The 19,569-nt window shown below is 55.6% G+C and overlaps 1 protein-coding gene across 1 annotated transcript in view; it reads right to left on the bottom strand.

The window, feature by feature from the left end:
- Positions 1 to 932: 932 nt before the first annotated feature.
- Positions 933 to 19,569, bottom strand: part of CHUK (component of inhibitor of nuclear factor kappa B kinase complex) — a 56,328-nt gene continuing 37,691 nt past the window's right edge. The window contains exons 15-21 of the mRNA XM_054398730.1: positions 16,154 to 16,254; positions 11,561 to 11,610; positions 10,771 to 10,867; positions 8,827 to 8,974; positions 8,109 to 8,245; positions 4,337 to 4,436; positions 933 to 1,105 (exon numbers count right to left, since the gene is read on the bottom strand). Of these exons, the coding sequence (XP_054254705.1) occupies positions 1,079 to 1,105; positions 4,337 to 4,436; positions 8,109 to 8,245; positions 8,827 to 8,974; positions 10,771 to 10,867; positions 11,561 to 11,610; positions 16,154 to 16,254 (660 nt within the window). The 3' untranslated portion in view covers positions 933 to 1,078. The remainder of the gene's footprint in view (positions 1,106 to 4,336; positions 4,437 to 8,108; positions 8,246 to 8,826; positions 8,975 to 10,770; positions 10,868 to 11,560; positions 11,611 to 16,153; positions 16,255 to 19,569) is intronic.

Genomic DNA, 19,569 nt, shown 5'->3' with positions numbered 1-19,569 from the left:
TCATCACCTGCGGGGGGCACACAAACCGTTACCCCCCGCCGCAGCGCCTCGCCCGAGGCTGCCGTTTATCCGCCGCCTGCACTCGGACCTCGGCTTGCTGCGCTCCCCGACGGCATCTGTCTCCTTTCCAGCCTCGGGACGGCACAGCCCCGGGGACACCCGCGGCGCACCACGCTCCGCAGCGGGCTGCCGCCGCACCCACGGTGAGCTCCGGCTGACCAGAGCGTCCCGGCGGCGGGAGACAGACTCCGGCAACACCCACCGCACTGCGAACCACCGGGCCCCTACCGGCGGCCCCTAGGCGCTCCCGCTCGGCGAGTGCCGGCTCCGGCGCGGCGCTGCCCTCGCTCCCCCCGCGCCGGGCCCGGGCCCCCCAGCAACTCACACCCCTCCCCGCCCCCCGCCCCCCCTTCCCTCCACCGGTACCTGCCGCGTGCCCACGCGCGGCCGAGGCCCCGCTCCCGCCGCGCACGCGCGCCGCCCCCACCCCGCGCGGGGCGGGCTCGGGAGCGCGCGCGCGCGCCGTCGCCGCCGGGCGCACAACGATGACGCCGAGGAGCGCGCGAGGCGGGGAACGGCGCGAAAGAGAGAAGCGAGGCGAGGCGAGGCGCGGCTCGGACCGGCTCGGCGGCTTTATTGCAGCCCTGCTGGCCGTGACACACACACAGAGCACCCACACACACGCGGCGCACCGCAGAGCTCGGCACCGGCGGCCCCCGGAAGCGGCTTCCGCCGCCCCGCGCTTTCATCGTGCCGGGCCCAGCGCGGCGGGGACGGGGCTCTGGGTGCCAGATCCCCACCCGGGGCAGAGGCAGAGCTGGCTACCCACGTCGTGGCCACCACCCGGTGCCGCGGCCGCAGCTGTACGTGATAAGCCCAACAGAACAGCGCTGGGTCCTGCCGATGGCGGATCCACGAGTGACCACCACCTCCACCAGCAACCCCGCGGAGCTGCGCAGAACACGGGGGCGAGCGATGACCCAAGTCCCCTCCAGCGCATCGCTGCCCCAGGCTGCCCAGCCGCCGCCCAGCACGCAGGCGCTCAGGCAGACAGCAGCACATTGGTGGCTCCTCCGGGCTACTTCAGCCAGCTCCAATCAAAACTCTGGAAGAAAAAGGAAAGAAAGAAGCTAAGTATGTTCAACAGGTGCCAGTTCCTGCACGTTTCCAAGGTGGTGACCGAAGGATCCAGCACCAGAATGTTGTGGAGCCAACAGGTCGAAAGTCACCTCCTGACTTCCCAACCCAGTTTGCCTCGCTGCAAATTGCCCCCGGTCCTAGTGCAGTGCCCAAACACGTCACAGACTGCACTTGCTTTGGAAATTATACCTTGTGCGCACATAAAACCTAGCACCAGGGTTCCTGCAGCAACATGGCACAGAGGGGTAGTGCAAGAACACACATTAAAAACAAAAGGGAGGTTTCAACTCAAATGCATGGAAGAATAGGGGAAAAAAAAAAAAAAAGAAAAGTTACTTTTCCCTCTGTTTCTTCCCAAAGAGGGCAAATCCCATTTTCTGCTGGTTGTCCCCTGTCACAAGGAAAAACGGAAAGAAACCAAACAGAATAAATAGAACAGGTGCTGCTACCCTGCAGAGTGTGATTCCACATCAACAAATAATCGTTATGGGCTCTAACAGGCAGGAGACAAATGCTGCAGCTTGGAAAGAGACATGGGAGATCACGGGCTCAGAGGAGGTGAGGGGTTGGGAGGGACCTCTGGAGAGCTTCCAGTCCAAGCCCCTGCCAGAGCAGGAGCAGAGAATCCAGCACAGGGCACACAGGAACACATCCAGACAGGGCTGCAAAGGCTCCACACAAGGAGACTCCACAACCTCTCTGGGCAGCCTGCTCCAGGGCTCTGGCACCCTCCCACTCAAGAAGTTCCTCCTCCTGGTGAGCTGCAACCTCCTGGGCTGCAGTTTCCATCCCTTGCCCCTTGGCCTATGCCAGGGCACAAGTGAGCAGAGGCTGTCCCTGTGCCTTCCTTCCTGCCCCCAGCCCTCAGCTCTTGACAGACATTGAGCAGATCCCTCTCAGCCTTCTGCTCTGCAGACTGAACAGCCCCAGGGCTCTCAGCCTCTCCTCCCCAGGCACTGCTCCAGGCCCTTCAGCAGCCTTGCAGCCCTCCCTTGGCCTCTCTGCAGCAGATCCCTGTCCCTCCTGACCTGGGGAGCCCACAACTGGATGCAATATTCCAGCTGTGGCCTCAGCAGGGCAGAGGAGAGCAGAGGGGGAGGAGAACCTCCCTGGCTCTGCTGGCCACACTCTGCTGCATGCAGCCCAGGACCCCCTTGGCCTTCTTGGCCCCCAGGGCACATTGCTGTGCCAGGCAGAACTTGCTGCCCCCCAGCACTGCCAGCTCCTTCTGCTTGGAGCTGCTCTCCAGCAGATCCCCTCCCAACCTGTCCTGCTGCAGTTTATTCTTCCTGCCCAGCTGCAGGACTCTGCTCTCATCCTTGCTGACCCTCAGGAGGTTCCTCTCTGCCCAGCTCTCAGCCTGCCCCACTCTCACTGCTGGCATGGCAGAGACAGGGATGGTGAACAAGCAGGGAGCCAGGGATGCAGCTTCTCACTCATCTCCAGCTCCAGCAAGGAGTCAAGGCAGGGCAGCAGATTCTTACTGCACAACTGATGCCAAGCCTAAAGCCTGTCAGAACTAAAGGCAAATAAAACCTTCATCCCCCACTGGATGAAGACTAGGCTTTGCATCATTAAGGCTCTTTCCCCCCACTAACATAATTACTGTGCTTTGATCAGGAGCTCCTTTCATTTCCCCATTCTCAATTGCTCAATCCCTTGCTGCTAACTTTTCATTTCACCTTCCCAAGTAACTGTGTGGCTCCAGGGACCTCTCACCCCACTCTTTACCAATCACTCATAAACATTGCAATGCTAATGAATCTCAGTGTTCATGGATTGCAGGAGCTCTCATTCATCAGCCACCTCCATTTCCCCACCCCTCTGGCTCCTTATCTCAGCAGCTGCAATCAGCAAACGGCTCCAGCCTCTGCATCCCCTGAGCAGGGCAATTATCCCTCAGACCACCTTGGAGAAGCTGTTTGAAAATCCCAAGTTGCAGTGCAGCAGTGCATCTCTGACTTCCTTACAGGACTGCAGCACGTTCAGGAGACAACCTGATGCCAGCACAGTCTGTATTGACTCTTCTCCATCACAGAAATTATTGATGCCACCAAGCTGTGTGGTGCACTTTGACACACCAGAGGGACAGGGTCCAGCCAGAGGCACCTGGTCAAGTTTGAGAGTGAGACTCTGTGATCCTCATGAGGTTCAACAAGGCCAAATGCAAGGTCCAGAGCCTAGGTCAGGGCAATCCCCAGGACCAGCCCAGGCTGGGGGATGAAGGGCTGCAGAACAGCTCTACAGAAAAGGACTTGGGGGTCCCTGGGGGCACAAAGCTGGACATGAGCCAGCACTGAGTGCTGCCAGCCCAGCCCCAGCCTGTCATGGGCTGATCCCCAGCAGCGTGGGCAGCAGGGGCAGGGAGGGGATTCTGCCCCTCTGCTATGCTCTACTGAGACCCCCATGCAGTGCTGGGGCAGCTCTGGAGTCCTCACCACAAGGGTTTGGAACTGTCAGAGTGAGTCCAGGAGGTTGTGAGGATGACCAAGGTCTGGAGCACCTCTCCTATGAAAACAGGTTGGGAGAGTTGGGGTTGTTCAGCCTGGAGAAGAGATGGCTCTGGGGAGACCTTGTGGTGGCCCTGCAGTGGCTAAGGGGCTGATCAGAAAGCTGGGGATAGTCTTTTTAGGTAGGGCCTGTGGTGACAGAACAAGGGGGGATGGGTTTCAGTTGGCCTTCTCTCATGATGTACTTAGAGAGGTGCTGCTGTGACACAGCCTCTGAAATCCGCTGGGAGCTCCTGCTAGCACCACTGGTGATCTGTGGTGCTCTTCCTTCTTCTGGGCTCTTCTGAGCAGTAACTTCCTGGCCTCAGGAGCAGTTTCACATTCCATCAAAACACCTGGGTGATCATTACCTACTTTTGTAATTTTTTGCTATTCCAAATACCTGTTTGGACAAAGAGCCTCCTTAGGACTCTCTCAAGTCTCACTTTGGTCAGGAGGGGAGCTTCAGTTAACCATCAGGAGAGGGCTCTGAACACGGAGTACCCTGCCCCACTTCAGGGCCCTGACACAAATCAGGGCTCTGCAACAGCCCTAGTGGAGTCCAGGAGGGCTGACAGACAACACCCACCAGCCACAGCAATTCACATCCTCACAAACGACCTTATTTAAGGAGTTTTCCATAACCCCAGAGGATTCTTCTATGGCTCTGAAAAAGATCTGGTCCTCAAGAGACAGGACAGACTTACCATCATGCTGCTGCTCTGCTCCTGTCTCACCTCCTGCAAAATACTGCCAAAGAGTTCCAGGTAATTCAGATTCTCTTCTATCACCTGCACAAAATTTTCCCTGCAGGGAAATAAGATCACAAAATCATAGAATTGTCAGGGCTGGAAGGGACCCCAAGGCTCAGCCAGTCCCAACCCCCTGCCATGGGCAGGGACACCTCACACTCCAGCAGGTTGCTCACAGCCACCTCCAGCCTGGCTGCAAACACCTCCAGGGATGAGGCTTCCACCACCTCCCTGGGCAACCTCTGCCAGGCTCTCACCACCCTCCTGGCCAACAACTTCTTCCTCACAGCCAATCTCCAGCTCCCCACTTCTACTTTTGCTCCATCCCCCCCACTCCTCTCCCTCCCTCACACCCTCCAAAGTCCCTCCCCAGCTTTCTTGGAGCCCCCTGCAGATGCTGCAAGGCCACCAGAAGGTCTCCTGGGAGCCTTCTCCTCTCCAGCCTGCACAACCCCAACTCTCTCAGGCTGTCTGCAGAGCAGAGCAGCTCCAGCCCTCTGCTCCTCCTCCTGGCCCTTCTCTGGACCCCTTCCAGCCCCTCCACAGCCTTCCTGGCCTAGGGGCTCCAGACCTGGACCCAGAGCTCCAGGTGGGCTCTCAGCAGAGTGGAGCAGAGGGGGAGAATCCCCTCCCTGGCCCTGCTGGCCACACTTCTCCTGCTGCAGCCCAGGCTCTGCTTGGCTCTCTGGGCTGCAAGTGCTCACTGCTGGCTCCTGCTGAGCTTCTCCTCCCCCAGCACCCCCAAGGCCTTTCCTTCAGGGCTGCTCTCCAGCCAGTCCCTGCCCAGCCTCTCTCAGTGCCTGGGATTGCCCTGCCCCAGCTGCAGGACCTTGCCCTTGGTCTTGTTGAACCTCCTGAGGTTGGCTTGGGCTCAGCTCTGCAGCCTGTCCAGCTCCCTCTGGCTGGATCCCTTCCCTCCAGCCTGTCCAGCTCCCTCTGGCTGGATCCCTTCCCTCCAGCCTGTCCAGCTCCCTCTGGATGGATCCCTTCCCTCCAGCCTGTCCAGCTCCCTCTGGATGGATCCCTTCCCTCCAGCCTGTCCAGCTCCCTCTGGCTGGATCCCTTCCCTCCAGCCTGTCCAGCTCCCTCTGGCTGGATCCCTTCCCTCCAGCCTGTCCAGCTCCCTCTGGCTGGATCCCTTCCCTCCAGCCTGTCCAGCTCCCTCTGGCTGGATCCCTTCCCTCCAGCCTGTCCAGCTCCCTCTGGATGGATCCCTTCCCTGCAGCCTGTCCAGCTCCCTCTGGATGGATCCCTTCCCTGCAGCCTGTCCAGCTCCCTCTGGATGGATCCCTTCCCTCCAGCCTGTCCAGCTCCCTCTGGATGGATCCCTTCCCTCCAGCCTGTCCAGCTCCCTCTGGATGGATCCCTTCCCTGCAGCCTGTCCAGCTCCCTCTGGATGGATCCCTTCCCTGCAGCCTGTCCAGCTCCCTCTGGATGGATCCCTTCCCTCCAGCCTGTCCAGCTCCCTCTGGATGGATCCCTTCCCTCCAGCCTGTCCAGCTCCCTCTGGATGGATCCCTTCCCTCCAGCCTGTCCAGCTCCCTCTGGATGGATCCCTTCCCTCCAGCCTGTCCAGCTCCCTCTGGATGGATCCCTTCCCTGTAGCCTGTCCAGCTCCCTCTGGATGGATCCCTTCCCTCCAGCCTGTCAGCAGCACCACACAGCTTGGTGCTGAGGGAGCCTCAGTGCCACTCTCCATGGCACCAAGAGAGATGTTAAACAAGACTGGTCCCAGGTCTGATCCCTGAGGGACTCCACTTGTCCCTGGCCTCCACTTGCTTGTGTACCCTTTGACAGCCACTCTTTGGGTGCAGCCATCCAGGCAGTTCTTTATCCACTGGATGTTCCATCCATCAAACCCAGACTGCACCAGTTTGGAGACCAGGATGACAGATCTGAACCCAAGGACACTAATATAAAAGAGTCTTCACTGGGAAAAAAACAAAAAACAACCAACAACAGAGGAGCTCCAAGGCAACCCAAAGGGAAGCCTGCTCAGGAAAGTCCTCATTAAAAGGAGATCACTCTGCATTACTTGGAGGCAAAAATTGCCCCACAGCAGCAGACAGAAAAGAAGAAACAGAGAAAGTTGCTTGGAGTTCTAAAACAATCAGAAGATGCCATGTGTGCATCTCCAGAACCTAGGTTATTTCCCCAAGCACCCACAAAATGAGATGATAAAGTGGATTGATGCCTCATAACACCAGCACTGCTAGGGATGGAGGCTGCAAGGAAAACTGCTAATGAAGCCAAGGGAAGAAACTGCTCAGCTTCTGGTAACTCTCTGACTCAGCCAGGTCTGCCTGGGAGGGGGCTTAACCAAATCCAACCCCAATACAGAGAGGGGAGGTGGTGCCCAGGTGAAGCTGCTGAGGTTCAACCAGAGCAAGGGCAGGGCCTGCAGCTGGGCTGGAACAATCCTGACTGGCAAGAGAGGCTGGGGGAGGAGGGGAGAGGAAGCAGCCCTGAGGAAAAGGCCTTGGGGGTGCTGGGGGGGAGAAGCTGGCCAGGAGCAGGCAGTGTGAGCTTGCAGCACAGAAGGCCAAGGGCAGCCTGGGCTGCGTCCAAAGCAGCACTGCCAGAGATGCAGAGAGGAGATTCTGCCACTTTGCTGTGCTCTGGGGAGACCTCACCTGGAGTGCTGTGTGCAGGTCTGGAGCCCTCAGCACAGGAAGGACCTGGAGCTGATGGAGAGGGTCCAGAGGAGGCCATGGAAATGCTCAGGGGGTTGGAGCAGCTCTGCTGTGAGGACAGGCTGAGGGAGCTGGGGGTGTTCAGCCTGGAGAAGAGAAGGCTCCAAGGAGACCTCAGAGCAGCCTGCCAGGACCTGAAGGGGCTCCAACAAGGCTGCAGAGAGACTGTTCCCAAAGGCCTGCAGGGACAGGCCCAGGGGCAATGGCTTCAAAGTAGAGCAGAGCAGATGGAGATTGGATGTGAGGAACAAGTTCTGCAGCAGGAGGCTGCTGGAACACTGCAAGAGGTTGCCCAGGGAGGTGGTTGAGGCTCCATGGCTGGAGATCTTCAAGGGGAGGCTGGAGAGGGCTGTGGGCAACCTGATCTAGTGGAGGATGTCCCTGCTGAGTGCAGGGGGTTGGACTGGATGAGCTTTGGAGCTCCCTTCCTGCCTGGAGCATTGTGTGATTCTGTGACATGCAAGAAGTGAACAGCACAGTGCTTTAGCTGAGAGAGGTCTGTAGAACTTGCTCAGGAGCAGAGAGTGGAGATTTCTGGATACAGATTTCAACCTAATTCCTGATGTTTTTTTAGAGCATTAATAACATATGTGCTATTTTTTTTTTTAAGGATAAACCCCTCCCCAGGTACTGAACCAGATGGACTGCTTAGTACTGACCTCAAGTTCAGACCTCTGCTTGCATTATGACTTTGTGACACCACTGAAGCTGTAGGAAGTGCTAAGTATGGCCTGATGTACCTGGGACTTGCTGGGTATGGGTACAAAAAGAAACTGCATTTTGGCTCCAAATCTCAGCACTGCATTGTGCTGTGCTATGGCCAGTGGTCAAGAGTTGAACAAAGCTGCCTCCAGAGCCAGTCTGCTATGGCAAAGTCTCCCTGCCCTGCCCATCCAAACCCCACCACGTGGGGTGTGCTGAGTATCTGCCCCATAGCTCCCCTCAGCCCTGGAGAACCCTGGCAGAGGACAGGACATCAGAGTGTGGGCATACAATCTGGCCACGCTGATTTCTCCTTTCCCAGCAGCTCTTACCCATCTTCAAGAGCTGCCATGGATGACAGAGGGTGAGGCACATTCCCTGAGGAGCCCTGGGGGAGCCATGGGGCTGCTGGAGTCGAGGCTGTCCCTTCCAGGCTGGAGCTTACCAGCGAGCGGGAGGAGCTTTGAGTCTAGGAGGAAAAGAGAAGGAAAGAAAAGAAATTCATCTGCTGTGATGGAAAAAGAAGGATTTCATCAGGCTTTCATTGTTGTGTACACAAAAACCTGGGCTGAAAACTTCAGCACTGCTTGTAACACAGACACATCACCCAGGCCGTGCCTGTGGCTGGCAGGGCAGCTGCTACAACCCTCCACAGCTCTGCAAGGAGAATCAGAGAATAGTCAGGGCTGGAAGGGAGCTCAAGGCTCAGCCAGTCCCAACCCCCTGCCATGGGCTGGGACACCTCACACTCCAGCAGGTTGCTCACAGCCACCTCCAGCCTGGCTGCAAACACCTCCAGGGATGAGGCTTCCACCACCTCCCTGGGCAACCTCTGCCAGGCTCTCACCACCCTCCTGGCCAACAACTTCTTCCTCACAGCCAATCTCAAGCTCCCCACTTCTACTTTTGCTCCAGCCCCCCCACTCCTCTCACTCCCTGACACTCCTCCCCAGCTTTCTTGGAGTCCCCTTCAGATACTGAAAAATAAGAAGTCCAAAAGCTGCTCACACAAGGAAGAGGGAAAGAGAAAGTCCAAAAGCAGCTACTTACACAAGCAATTTTCAGCAAATGCCAGATCTCCCTTTGCCTCTTGCCCTGCATCTGCATCACTGAGTTGTCAGCTTCCTTGATGTCATTGAGAGCCACTTCAATCTTTGGAAGCAAGTCAATGATCTTCTGCTTACAGCCCAAGAGCTTGCTGCAATGCAAAACAAACAAACTTTCCAGCCTGTGTTACAGGATCTTCTCAGGAAACCAAAACCTCTCTCCCTTTGGGATCCAAGAACCTCCGTGTACCTTAGCACAGAGCTGGGACAGCTGCAGGTACAAAACCTGCAGGACTCCAGGGACCCCACAGCTTTGCCAAGTCCAGTTAAGGCTCACAATAGAAGTTCACAGAATGAGAAAGTTTTTCCTTCTCTTCACATGGAACCTCCTCTGCTCCAGCTTGCCCCCATTGCCCCTTGTCGTATCATCACAGAATGCTCTGGGCTGGAAGGGAGCTCCAAAGCTCATCCAGCCCAACCCCCTGCACTCAGCAGGGACATCCTCCACTAGATCAGGTTGCCCACAGCCCTCTCCAGCCTCCCCTTGAAGATCTCCAGCCATGGAGCCTCAACCACCTCCCTGGGCAACCTCTTGCAGTGTTCCAGCAGCCTCCTGCTGCAGAACTTGTTCCTCACATCCAATCTCCATCTGCTCTGCTCTACTTTGAAGCCATTGTCCCTGGGCCTGTCCCTGCAGGCCTTTGGGAACAGTTCCTCTGCAGCCTTCCTGTAGCCCCTTCAGGTCCTGGCAGGCTGCTCTGAGGTCTCCCTGGGGCCTTCTCTTCTCCAGGCTGAACACCCCCAGCTCCCTCAGCCTGTCCCCATAGCAGAGCTGCTCCAGCCCCTGATCATTTTCGTGGCCTTCCTCTGGACCCTCTCCATCAGGTCCAAGTTTCTACACTGTGGTCAAGCCCTGGAACAAGCTGCCGAGGGAAGTGGTGGAATCACTGTCCTTGGAAGTGTTCAGAAAACACACAGCTGAGGTGCTGGTTTACTGGTGGACTCGGCAGTGCTGGGTTAATAGTTGGAGTCAATGATCTTTGAAGTCTTTTCCAGCCTTCACAGTCTCACAGTGTATCAGAGGTTGGAAGGGACCTCAAGAGATCATCAGGTCCAACCCCCCTGCCAGAGCAGGGTCACCCAGGGCAGTCTGCACAGGAATGCAGCCAGACAGGGCTTGAAAGTCTCCAGAGGAGACTCCACAACCCCCCTGGGCAGGGAAGCCTGTTCTAGGGCTCTGTCACCCCACTGGAAAGAAGTTTCTCCTCATGCTGAGCTGAAACCTTCTCTGTTCCACTTTGCCTCCATTCTTCCTTGTCCTATCACTGAGCACCCCCCAACAGAGCCTGGCCCCCTCCCCTTGCCCCCCAGCCCTCAGCTACTGACAGACATTGATCAGATCCCTCTCAGCCTTCTCCTCTCCACACTAAACACCCCCAGGGCTCTCAGGCTCTCTCCACAGGGGAGATGCTCAAGTCCCCAACTCCTCCTCCTGCCTCTCCCTTGGCCTCTCTCCAGCAGCTCTCTGTCTCTCCTGACCTGGGGAGCCCAGACCTGGACACAGGATTGCAGCTGTGCTCTCAGCAGGGCAGAGCAGAGGGGCAGCAGAAACTCTCTGCCCTCCTCCCCACAGCCCTTCTGATGCACCCCAGGCTGCTCTTGGCCTTCTTGGCCACCAGAGCACATTGCTGGCTCCTGGGCAACCTCCCATGCAGTAGGGCACCTATCCTTACTACCCATACCCCCCACACTCACCACCTCTATCTTTAAAAGAACTAAGTGGAAATTCAACACAGACACAAAGCAGCAGAACTCCCACTGCTAGGAGAAATCCATTCCTGAGGATGGAGCTTTTGGGCTCTGATCTCCATGGGTTTCCTTCTCCCTTCCTGCTACAAATGCTGCAAGTTGCATTTATTTGTTTGGGTTTTTTTTCTGCATTAATTACCTGAGATGGCCAAAGAGCTCCTTCAGGACTCTGTCTTGGCTCTGGACTGTCTGCACAATGATCTTCACCATGTCCATGCTGTCACTGTAGGCATGATCTGCAAGAGCCATCAGTCACCATGTCAGTAAAATGCTCTCCAGCAAGGAGCTAACACAGGTTCATCAAGGAAAGATTGGACTTCATGAGTGGAGCCAAACTGAAACACAATCAGGAGGAAAACAGGCAAGGGAGCTAGGAACATGCAGGGCTGAGCAGGGAGTCACTGAATAATCTGAAGGGAATACAAGAATGCTGTCAGAGGATGGAAGGATGCTACTGGGCTGCATTCAGCAGAGTGTGGCCAGCAGAGCCAGGGAGGTTCTCCTCCCCCTCTGCTCTCCTCTGCCCTGCTGAGGCCACAGCTGGAATATTGCATCCAGTTGTGGGCTCCCCAGGTCAGGAGGGACAGGGATCTGCTGCAGAGAGGCCAAGGGAGGGCTGCAAGGCTGCTGAAGGGCCTGGAGCAGTGCCTGGGGAGGAGAGGCTGAGAGCCCTGGGGCTGTTCAGTCTGCAGAGCAGAAGGCTGAGAGGGATCTGCTCAATGTCTGTCAAGAGCTGAGGGCTGGGGGGCAGGAAGGAAGGCACAGGGACAGCCTCTGCTCACTTGTGCCCTGGCATAGGCCAAGGGGCAAGGGATGGAAACTGCAGCCCAGGAGGTTGCAGCTCACCAGGAGGAGGAACTTCTTGAGTGGGAGGGTGCCAGAGCCCTGGAGCAGGCTGCCCAGAGAGGTTGTGGAGTCTTTTGCCATACCTGGGGGTCTTGTTTTCAGTTGCTTGTAGAGGTCTATGGCTCTCAATTCCCTTTAAAAAAGAGGAAAATGATTCAGGTGAGTAATCAACAACAGGTCACCACAGGCAAAAACCCAAAGCACTGCAATGAAGTCATGCACTGGAGCTGCCACTATACAGATAGGACATTTGGAATCCAGGGAGGGTCTTCCTGTGATGGAAACCAACTCTTCCCTAAATGATGTCTCTTTTCCTTCCATAATGCATTTTCCCCCCTCAGGCAACCACACCAATTGGAGGCCACTTTCAGTGTCACACTTGAGAGGTCTTTGCTGAGTTTTCCTTCATACTTCATGCTGAAACCTCACTTACTGGAACTGTAGGAAGACTCAGTGGTATTGATGAGGGGACAGAGAGAATCTGCTCAGCAAGTTTGCTGATGGTACCAAACTGGAAGGCTTGGCTGAGACACCTGAAGGCTGTGAGGCCATTCAGAGGCTTGGACAGGCTGAGATTCATTAGCATTGCAATGTTTATGAGTGATTGGTAAAGAGTGGGGTGAGAGGTCCCTGGAGCCACACAGTTACTTGGGAAGGTGAAATGAAAAGTTAGCAGCAAGGGATTGAGCAATTGAGAATGGGGAAATGAAAGGAGCTCCTGATCAAAGCACAGTAATTATGTTAGTGGGGGGAAAGAGCCTTAATGATGCAAAGCCTAGTCTTCATCCAGTGGGGGATGAAGGTTTTATTTGCCTTTAGTTCTGACAGGCTTTAGGCTTGGCATCAGTTGTGCAGTAAGAATCTGCTGCCCTGCCTTGACTCCTTGCTGGAGCTGGAGATGAGTGAGAAGCTGCATCCCTGGCTCTGCCATGCCAGCAGTGAGAGTGGGGCAGGCTGAGAGCTGGGCAGAGAGGAACCTCCTGAGGGTCAGCAAGGATGAGAGCAGAGTCCTGCAGCTGGGCAGGAAGAATAAACTGCAGCAGGACAGGTTGGGAGGGGATCTGCTGGAGAGCAGCCCCAAGCAGAAGGAGCTGGCAGTGCTGGGGGGCAGCAAGTTCTGCCTGGCACAGCAATGTGCCCTGGGGGCCAAGAAGGCCAAGGGGGTCCTGGGCTGCATGCAGCAGAGTGTGGCCAGCAGAGCCAGGGAGGTTCTCCTCCCCCTCTGCTCTCCTCTGCCCTGCTGAGGCCACAGCTGGAATATTGCAGCCAGTTGTGGGCTCCCCAGGTCAGGAGGGACAGGGATCTGCTGCAGAGAGGCCAAGGGAGGGCTGCAAGGCTGCTGAAGGGCCTGGAGCAGTGCCTGGGGAGGAGAGGCTGAGAGCCCTGGGGCTGTTCAGTCTGCAGAGCAGAAGGCTGAGAGGGATCTGCTCAATGTCTGTCAAGAGCTGAGGGCTGGGGGGCAGGAAGGAAGGCACAGGGACAGCCTCTGCTCACTTGTGCCCTGGCATAGGCCAAGGGGCAAGGGATGGAAACTGCAGCCCAGGAGGTTGCAGCTCACCAGGAGGAGGAACTTCTTGAGTGGGAGGGTGCCAGAGCCCTGGAGCAGGCTGCCCAGAGAGGTTGTGGAGTCTCCTTGTGTGGAGCCTTTGCAGCCCTGTCTGGATGTGTTCCTGTGTGCCCTGTGCTGGATTCTCTGCTCCTGCTCTGGCAGGGGGCTGGACTGGTAGATCACCAGAGCTCCTTCCCAACCCCTCACATCCTGTGAGCCTGTGAACTGCCTGAGAAATTCTTGTTTCCATTCTGCATTTCCTGCCTGATTTGTGGGGCTGTTGTGCAAGAGGAGACAGCTGCATCACAAACAAGAGAACAGTGCTCCTCTTCTTCCGATGGAATACATGTTCCTGCTTTCAAATATTTCAAAAGCAGCCAAACACTGTAGTTTCCAACCTTAAATAAATCTTCCCTGGCCTGAAATTAAATTGTCTGACAGAATCAAGGAACAGTTTAGGCAGCTCTGTCTCTGTTTTCAGGCCCTCACCAAGCCTTTTCTGTGCCTCAGCTGCCCTCAGATCACCCCAACAGTGTTTCAAGCGTGGAAGTCAAGCTGGAGCACCCTGAAACTCCTGTATCAGCCAAGGACAGGGAGGGGGCTGCTCTCTGCTCCTGCTGCACTGGCAAAAAGAGTTTTAGCATTCAGCAGTGTCAGGTGAAGCCCAGACATCACCTGTACACCTGTTGTGTACATCAAACCTGAAGCTGGTGTCCTGTGCTGTTCTTTGCCACAGCCCCAAAGACTACAGAGCAGAGAATTCAACCTGTTCTCCAGCTCACTGCTCACTAAGAGGAGCAGCTTTAGATCAGATCATCCAGAGCTCTGGGCACACCTCAAGCACCCTGCAAACAGATGATGGCACAGAGGTGGCTGTGGGGAAACTGCTTGCAGGCCATGTTTTGGGAGGCAGGCTCCTGATTAGTTTGAGCTGCTCTGAATGTGGGCTTACTGCTGCAGAAGAAGGTTCCCCCCTCCACCACCTCCTCCACTCTGCACCAGGTTCTGCTGCTCTGCTGCACATGGATAAAGAGATCCAAAGAGGGAGGAGGAAGAAGGTGACAGGGGCAGGCATGTTTCCTCCCAGAACACTCAGGGCCATTCAGAAGAGCTCTTCTTACCAACAGATTCACTGCCTCTCATACCTGGGTGGACATTTGATCCTTCTCTTTTACAGCAGCCACTTGTGCTCCCTCAGCAACAGCCCAAACTACAACACCTTGTACAATGTATTGAAGCTGCCAAACATTCAGCTCTCCCCAACCTGCTAATTATCCTACCCTGGAACATCCATTCCAACAAGGTTTTGCAATACTCTCACATCCACTTTTATCACTCCCTGAAGCATTAACCCTTCCCCAACGCACAAAAAACTTCCTCTGTATTGTTAAGTTGAGGCCAAGACACATTTTAGGCCCTTCCTCTTCTGGAGAGGAGGAGACCTTCTGGTGGCCTTGCAGCATCTGAAGGGGGCTCCAAGAAAGCTGGGGAGGGACTTTGGAGGGTGTGAGGGAGGGATAGGAGTGGGGGGGATGGAGCAAAAGTAGAAGTGGGGAGCTGGAGATTGGATGTGAGGAAGAAGTTGTTGGCCAGGAGGGTGGTGAGAGCCTGGCAGAGGTTGCCCAGGGAGGTGGTGGAAGCCTCATCCCTGGAGGTGTTTGCAGCCAGGCTGGAGGTGGCTGTGAGCAACCTGCTGGAGTGTGAGGTGTCCCTGCCCATGGCAGGGGGTTGGGACTGGCTGAGCCTTGAGCTCCCTTCCACCCCTGACAATTCTGACAGGAATGTAGGACCAAGTGCAGGGTCCTGCAGCTGGGTGGAGGCAATCCCAAGCACAAATCCAGGCTGGGCAGGGACTGGCTGGAGAGCAGCCCTGAAGGAAAGGCCTTGGGGGTGCTGGGGGAGGAGAAGCTCAGCAAGAGCCAGCAGTGAGCACTTGCAGCCCAGAAAGCAAACCAGAGCCTGGGCTGCAGCAAGAGAAGTGTGGCCAGCAGGGCCAGGGAGGGGATTCTCCCCCTCTGCTCAGACCCCACCTGGAGTACTGCATCCAATTCTGGAGCCCCTATTACAAGAGGGACTTGGACATGCTGGAAGGTGTCCAGAGAAGGGCCACCAGGATGAGCAGAGGGCTGGAGCTGCTCTGCTATGAGGACAGACTGAGAGAGTTGGGGCTGTTCAGTCTGGAGAAGAGAAGGCTCCCAGGAGACCTTCTTGTGGCCTTCCAGGATCTGAAGGGGGCTCCAAGAAAGCTGGGGAGGGACTTTTTAGGCTATCAGGGAGTGACAGGACTGGGGGGAATGGAAGAAATCTGGAAGTGAGGAGATTCAGGCTGGATGTGAGGAAGAAGTTCTTCCCCATGAGAGTGGTGAGAGCCTGGAATGGGTTGTCCAGGGAGGTGGTTGAGGCCTCATCCCTGGAGGGGTTTGCAGCCAGGCTGGATGAGGCTCTGGCCAGGCTGATGCAGTGTGAGGTGTCCCTGCCCATGGCAGGGGGGTTGGGACTGGCTGAGCCTTGGGGTCCCTTCCAACCCTGACTGATTCTGTGATTCTAAAATGAAGTCCCACAGTCAGTGGCAGCTCTCACAGACCCCCTGCTGTGTTTTCCATGTTTCCCCAGGCCCAGCCACTGTGTGCCTGCCTGCAGGGTAAGTGAGCTGAGTTAACTCTTGTGACTGAATGTGATCCTTCCTTGCAGACCCAGCTTTCAGATGGAGCAGTGTCCGGTTCTGCTTTGGAACTTCCAAGAGGAACAAGGACCATACAGCCACAAGAGGTGGCCTCTTCCCTTTGACCACCAAACTGATCTTAAACTACTCTGTACAGAGTTTGCAAAAAGCAAGGAGCATCTTTCAAAAGCACCAACAGAGAGAAAAAAAAAAAAAAACAAAAACCAAACCTCAAACCAGAACCCCAGCACCCCCCAGACACTGAAGTACTACACTGAAGTGCCTGGGGAGGTGGCGGAGTCACCGTTCCTGCAAGTGTTTAAAAGCAGCCTGGATGAGAAACTCAGTGCCATGGGTTAGTTGATTAGATGGTGTTGGGTGAGAGGTTGGACTGCATGATCTCAAAGCTCCTTTTCCAACCTGATTAATTCTGTGATTCAGTGCAATCAAAACAAGAGGACTCACAAGCTCTCCATCACCTCTCCCTGGCGCCTGGCGTAGGGACTCTTCTGAAGCTCTACGATCTCCGTGTGCAAAGCCATGATCTGCTCATCCAGATGCCCAATGTCTTCAGCCTGCAGGAAAAGAGGACAAATCGGACTGGGAGGTACAAAGGAAAGGGCCAGCTCCTGCACTCAACTCAGAACAACCCCATGCAATGCTGCAGGCTTGGGGCAGAAGGGCTGGAAACTGCCTGGCAAGAAAGGGACCTGGGGGTGCTGGTTTGACAGAAGCACAGAATGGTCTGGGCTGGAAGGGGAGCTCCAAAGCTCAGCCAGCCCAACCCCTCTGCACTCAGCAGGGACATCCTCCACTAGATCAGGTTGCCCACAGCCCTCTCCAGCCTCCCCTTGAACATCTCCAGCCATGGAGCCTCAACCACCTCCCTGGGCAACCTCTTGCAGTGTTCCAGCAGCCTCCTGCTGCAGAACTTGTTCCTCACATCCAATCTCAATCTGCTCTGCTCTACTTTGAAGCCATTGCTCCTAGTCTGGTCCTGTCCCTGCAGCCTTTGCAAACAGTATTCTTGCAGCCCCCTTCAGGTCCTGGCAGGCTGCTCTGAGGTCTCCCTGGAGCCTTCTCTTCTCCAGGCTGAACACCCCCAGCTCCCTCAGCCTGTCCCCATAGCAGAGGTGCTTCAATCCCCTGAGCATTTCCATGGTCCTCCTCTAGACCTGCTCCATCAGGTCTATGCCTTCCTGCAATAAAGGCTCCAGAGCTGTACTCCAGGTGAGGTCTCACCAGAGTCCAGTAAATTGCTGCGAAAGGCAGCTGAACATGAGCCAAGGACATCAAGGACGAGGGGCAATGGACATCAACTGCAGCATAGGAAGTTCTATCTCAACAGGAGGAGGAACTTCTTGAGTGTGAGGGTGCCAGAGCCCTGGAGCAGGCTGCCCAGAGAGGTTGTGGAGTCTCCTTGTGTGGAGCCTTTGCAGCCCTGTCTGGATGTGTTCCTGTGTGCCCTGTGCTGGATTCTCTGCTCCTGCTCTGGCAGGGGGGTTGGACTGGAAGCTCTCCAGAGGTCCCTTCCAACCCCTCACATCCTGTGAGCCTGTAATCACTTCTGAGCTTGAGGAGTGGGACCAGGCAAGCACTGGAGATCCCAAGCATGGTTAAGTCAGCACTGGTCACTGTAATGGCTCTAAGCACCTTCCTGAGAAAGCACCTGGATATATCTCAGCTTTTCGTTTGTGACCTGGGGCTGTAGAAGTTGAAAATGGAACATTTTCCCTGATAGATCAGCAACAATATTTGGTATTGAGGCTACAACAATCAGATGCAACCCCTTGTCCAGAAAGGGATGTCTGTAGGTCTTGCAGATAAAGGAGCAAGACAGAGCACCAGAGGGCCACAGCAGCAAGAGGGCAGGAGTCAGAGTGTGAGAAGAGAGAGAAGCAAGAGGGCAGGAGTCAGAGTGTGAGAAGAGAGAGAAGCAAGAGGGCAGGAGTCAGAGTGTGAGAAGAGAGAGAAGCAAGAGGGCAGGAGTCAGAGTGTGAGAAGAGAGAGAAGCAAGAGGGCAGGAGTCAGAGTGTGAGAAGAGAGAGAAGCAAGAGGGCAGGAGTCAGAGTGTGAGAAGAGAGAGAAGCAAGAGGGCAGGAGTCAGAGTGTGAGAAGAGAGAGAAGCAAGAGGGCAGGAGTCAGACTGTGTGAAGAGTGAAACAAAGCCTCTTATCTCCAGCAGCATCTTGACGTGCAGCACAGCATAACTGTGTCTCACCCTCTGAGAGGTCAAGCTGCCCACTAGCTAGACTGAGCTACCCCTCTGTACCACAGAGCAGAAGCTTTTCCCTGTTTATCAGAAGATAAACAGGAAGTGTGACTCCAGATGTGGGCTGCACAGCTTGAAGACAGAACATCATTCTGATGGTCTGCAAAGTAAACATTTCTTGCTTCAGCAAGAGGGATGTGCTGGAAACAGTTACAGACAGCTTGGAGCTATTCTGACCAGAAGCAGCCTCCCTTTAATCTCTGTTGCTTCCTAGCAGGGAGCAACAAAATCCCCAAATGTAAAGAACCAAATAGAGATGAATTCCAACAGCCCTAGTTCCATCACATGAGCAAGCAGACAAAAGTTCAAAGAACCTTTTGGCTTAGGTGAAGAGAAGTAAAGGATCCCATACCCTAAACAGCCCAGGAGAAAAAAAAACCCAAGGAGGGTGATTTATTGGTTGTGTTTTTAATGGTGTCTGGGATTTGTAGGCATTAATCAGGCCTGGATCAGCAATGGGGTGGGCAGCAGGAGCAGAGAAGGGATTGTCTCCCTGTACTGGGCACTGGTGAGGCCACACTTCCAATACTGGGTTGAGTTTTAAGCTCCTCAGTACAAGGAGGACCTTGAGAGGCTGAAGCAGGTCCAGAAAAGGGCAACAGAGGTGGGGAAGAGCAGCTGAGGGAGCTGGGGGGGGTTGGTGTGGAGAAATGGAAGCTGAGGGGAGACCTTCAGGCTCTCCACAGCTCCCAGAAAAGAGGTTGGAGCCAGGTGGGGGTTGGGCTCTGCGCCCTAGTAACAAGAGATAGGATGAGAGGAAATGACCTCAAGTTACCACATGGGAGGTTTAGGTTGGACATTAGAAGAAACTTCTTCCCTGAAAGGACTCTCAGCCACAGGAAGGGAGTTGAATCTTTTTCCCCAGAGGGATTTTAAGAGATGCAGTGCTGAGGGACATGATTTAGCACCAGACTTGGTAACATTCATTAATGGTTGGACTCAATGATCTGGTAAACAAGAAGTTCTGCCTGGCACAGCAATGTGCCCTGGGGGCCAAGAAGGCCAAGGGGGTCCTGGGCTGCATGCAGCAGAGTGTGGCCAGCAGAGCCAGGGAGGTTCTCCTCCCCCTCTGCTCTCCTCTGCCCTGCTGAGGCCACAGCTGGAATATTGCATCCAGTTGTGGGCTCCCCAGGTCAGGAGGGACAGGGATCTGCTGCAGAGAGGCCAAGGGAGGGCTGCAAGGCTGCTGAAGGGCCTGGAGCAGTGCCTGGGGAGGAGAGGCTGAGAGCCCTGGGGCTGTTCAGTCTGCAGAGCAGAAGGCTGAGAGGGATCTGCTCAATGTCTGTCAAGAGCTGAGGGCTGGGGGGCAGGAAGGAAGGCACAGGGACAGCCTCTGCTCACTTGTGCCCTGGCATAGGCCAAGGGGCAAGGGATGGAAACTGCAGCCCAGGAGGTTGCAGCTCACCAGGAGGAGGAACTTCTTGAGTGGGAGGGTGCCAGAGCCCTGGAGCAGGCTGCCCAGAGAGGTTGTGGAGTCTCCTTGTGTGGAGCCTTTGCAGCCCTGTCTGGATGTGTTCCTGTGTGCCCTGTGCTGGATTCTCTGCTCCTGCTCTGGCAGGGGCTTGGACTTGATCTCTGAAGGTCCTTTCTAAGCCCTAACATCCTGTGA

This window comes from Indicator indicator, unplaced genomic scaffold, assembly GCF_027791375.1.
Source record: "Indicator indicator isolate 239-I01 unplaced genomic scaffold, UM_Iind_1.1 iindUn_scaffold_96, whole genome shotgun sequence".
Taxonomy (NCBI): Eukaryota; Metazoa; Chordata; class Aves; order Piciformes; family Indicatoridae; genus Indicator; species Indicator indicator.
Note: the sequence above shows the minus strand (reverse complement) of the source record. Positions and strands in the feature narration are given on the sequence as shown.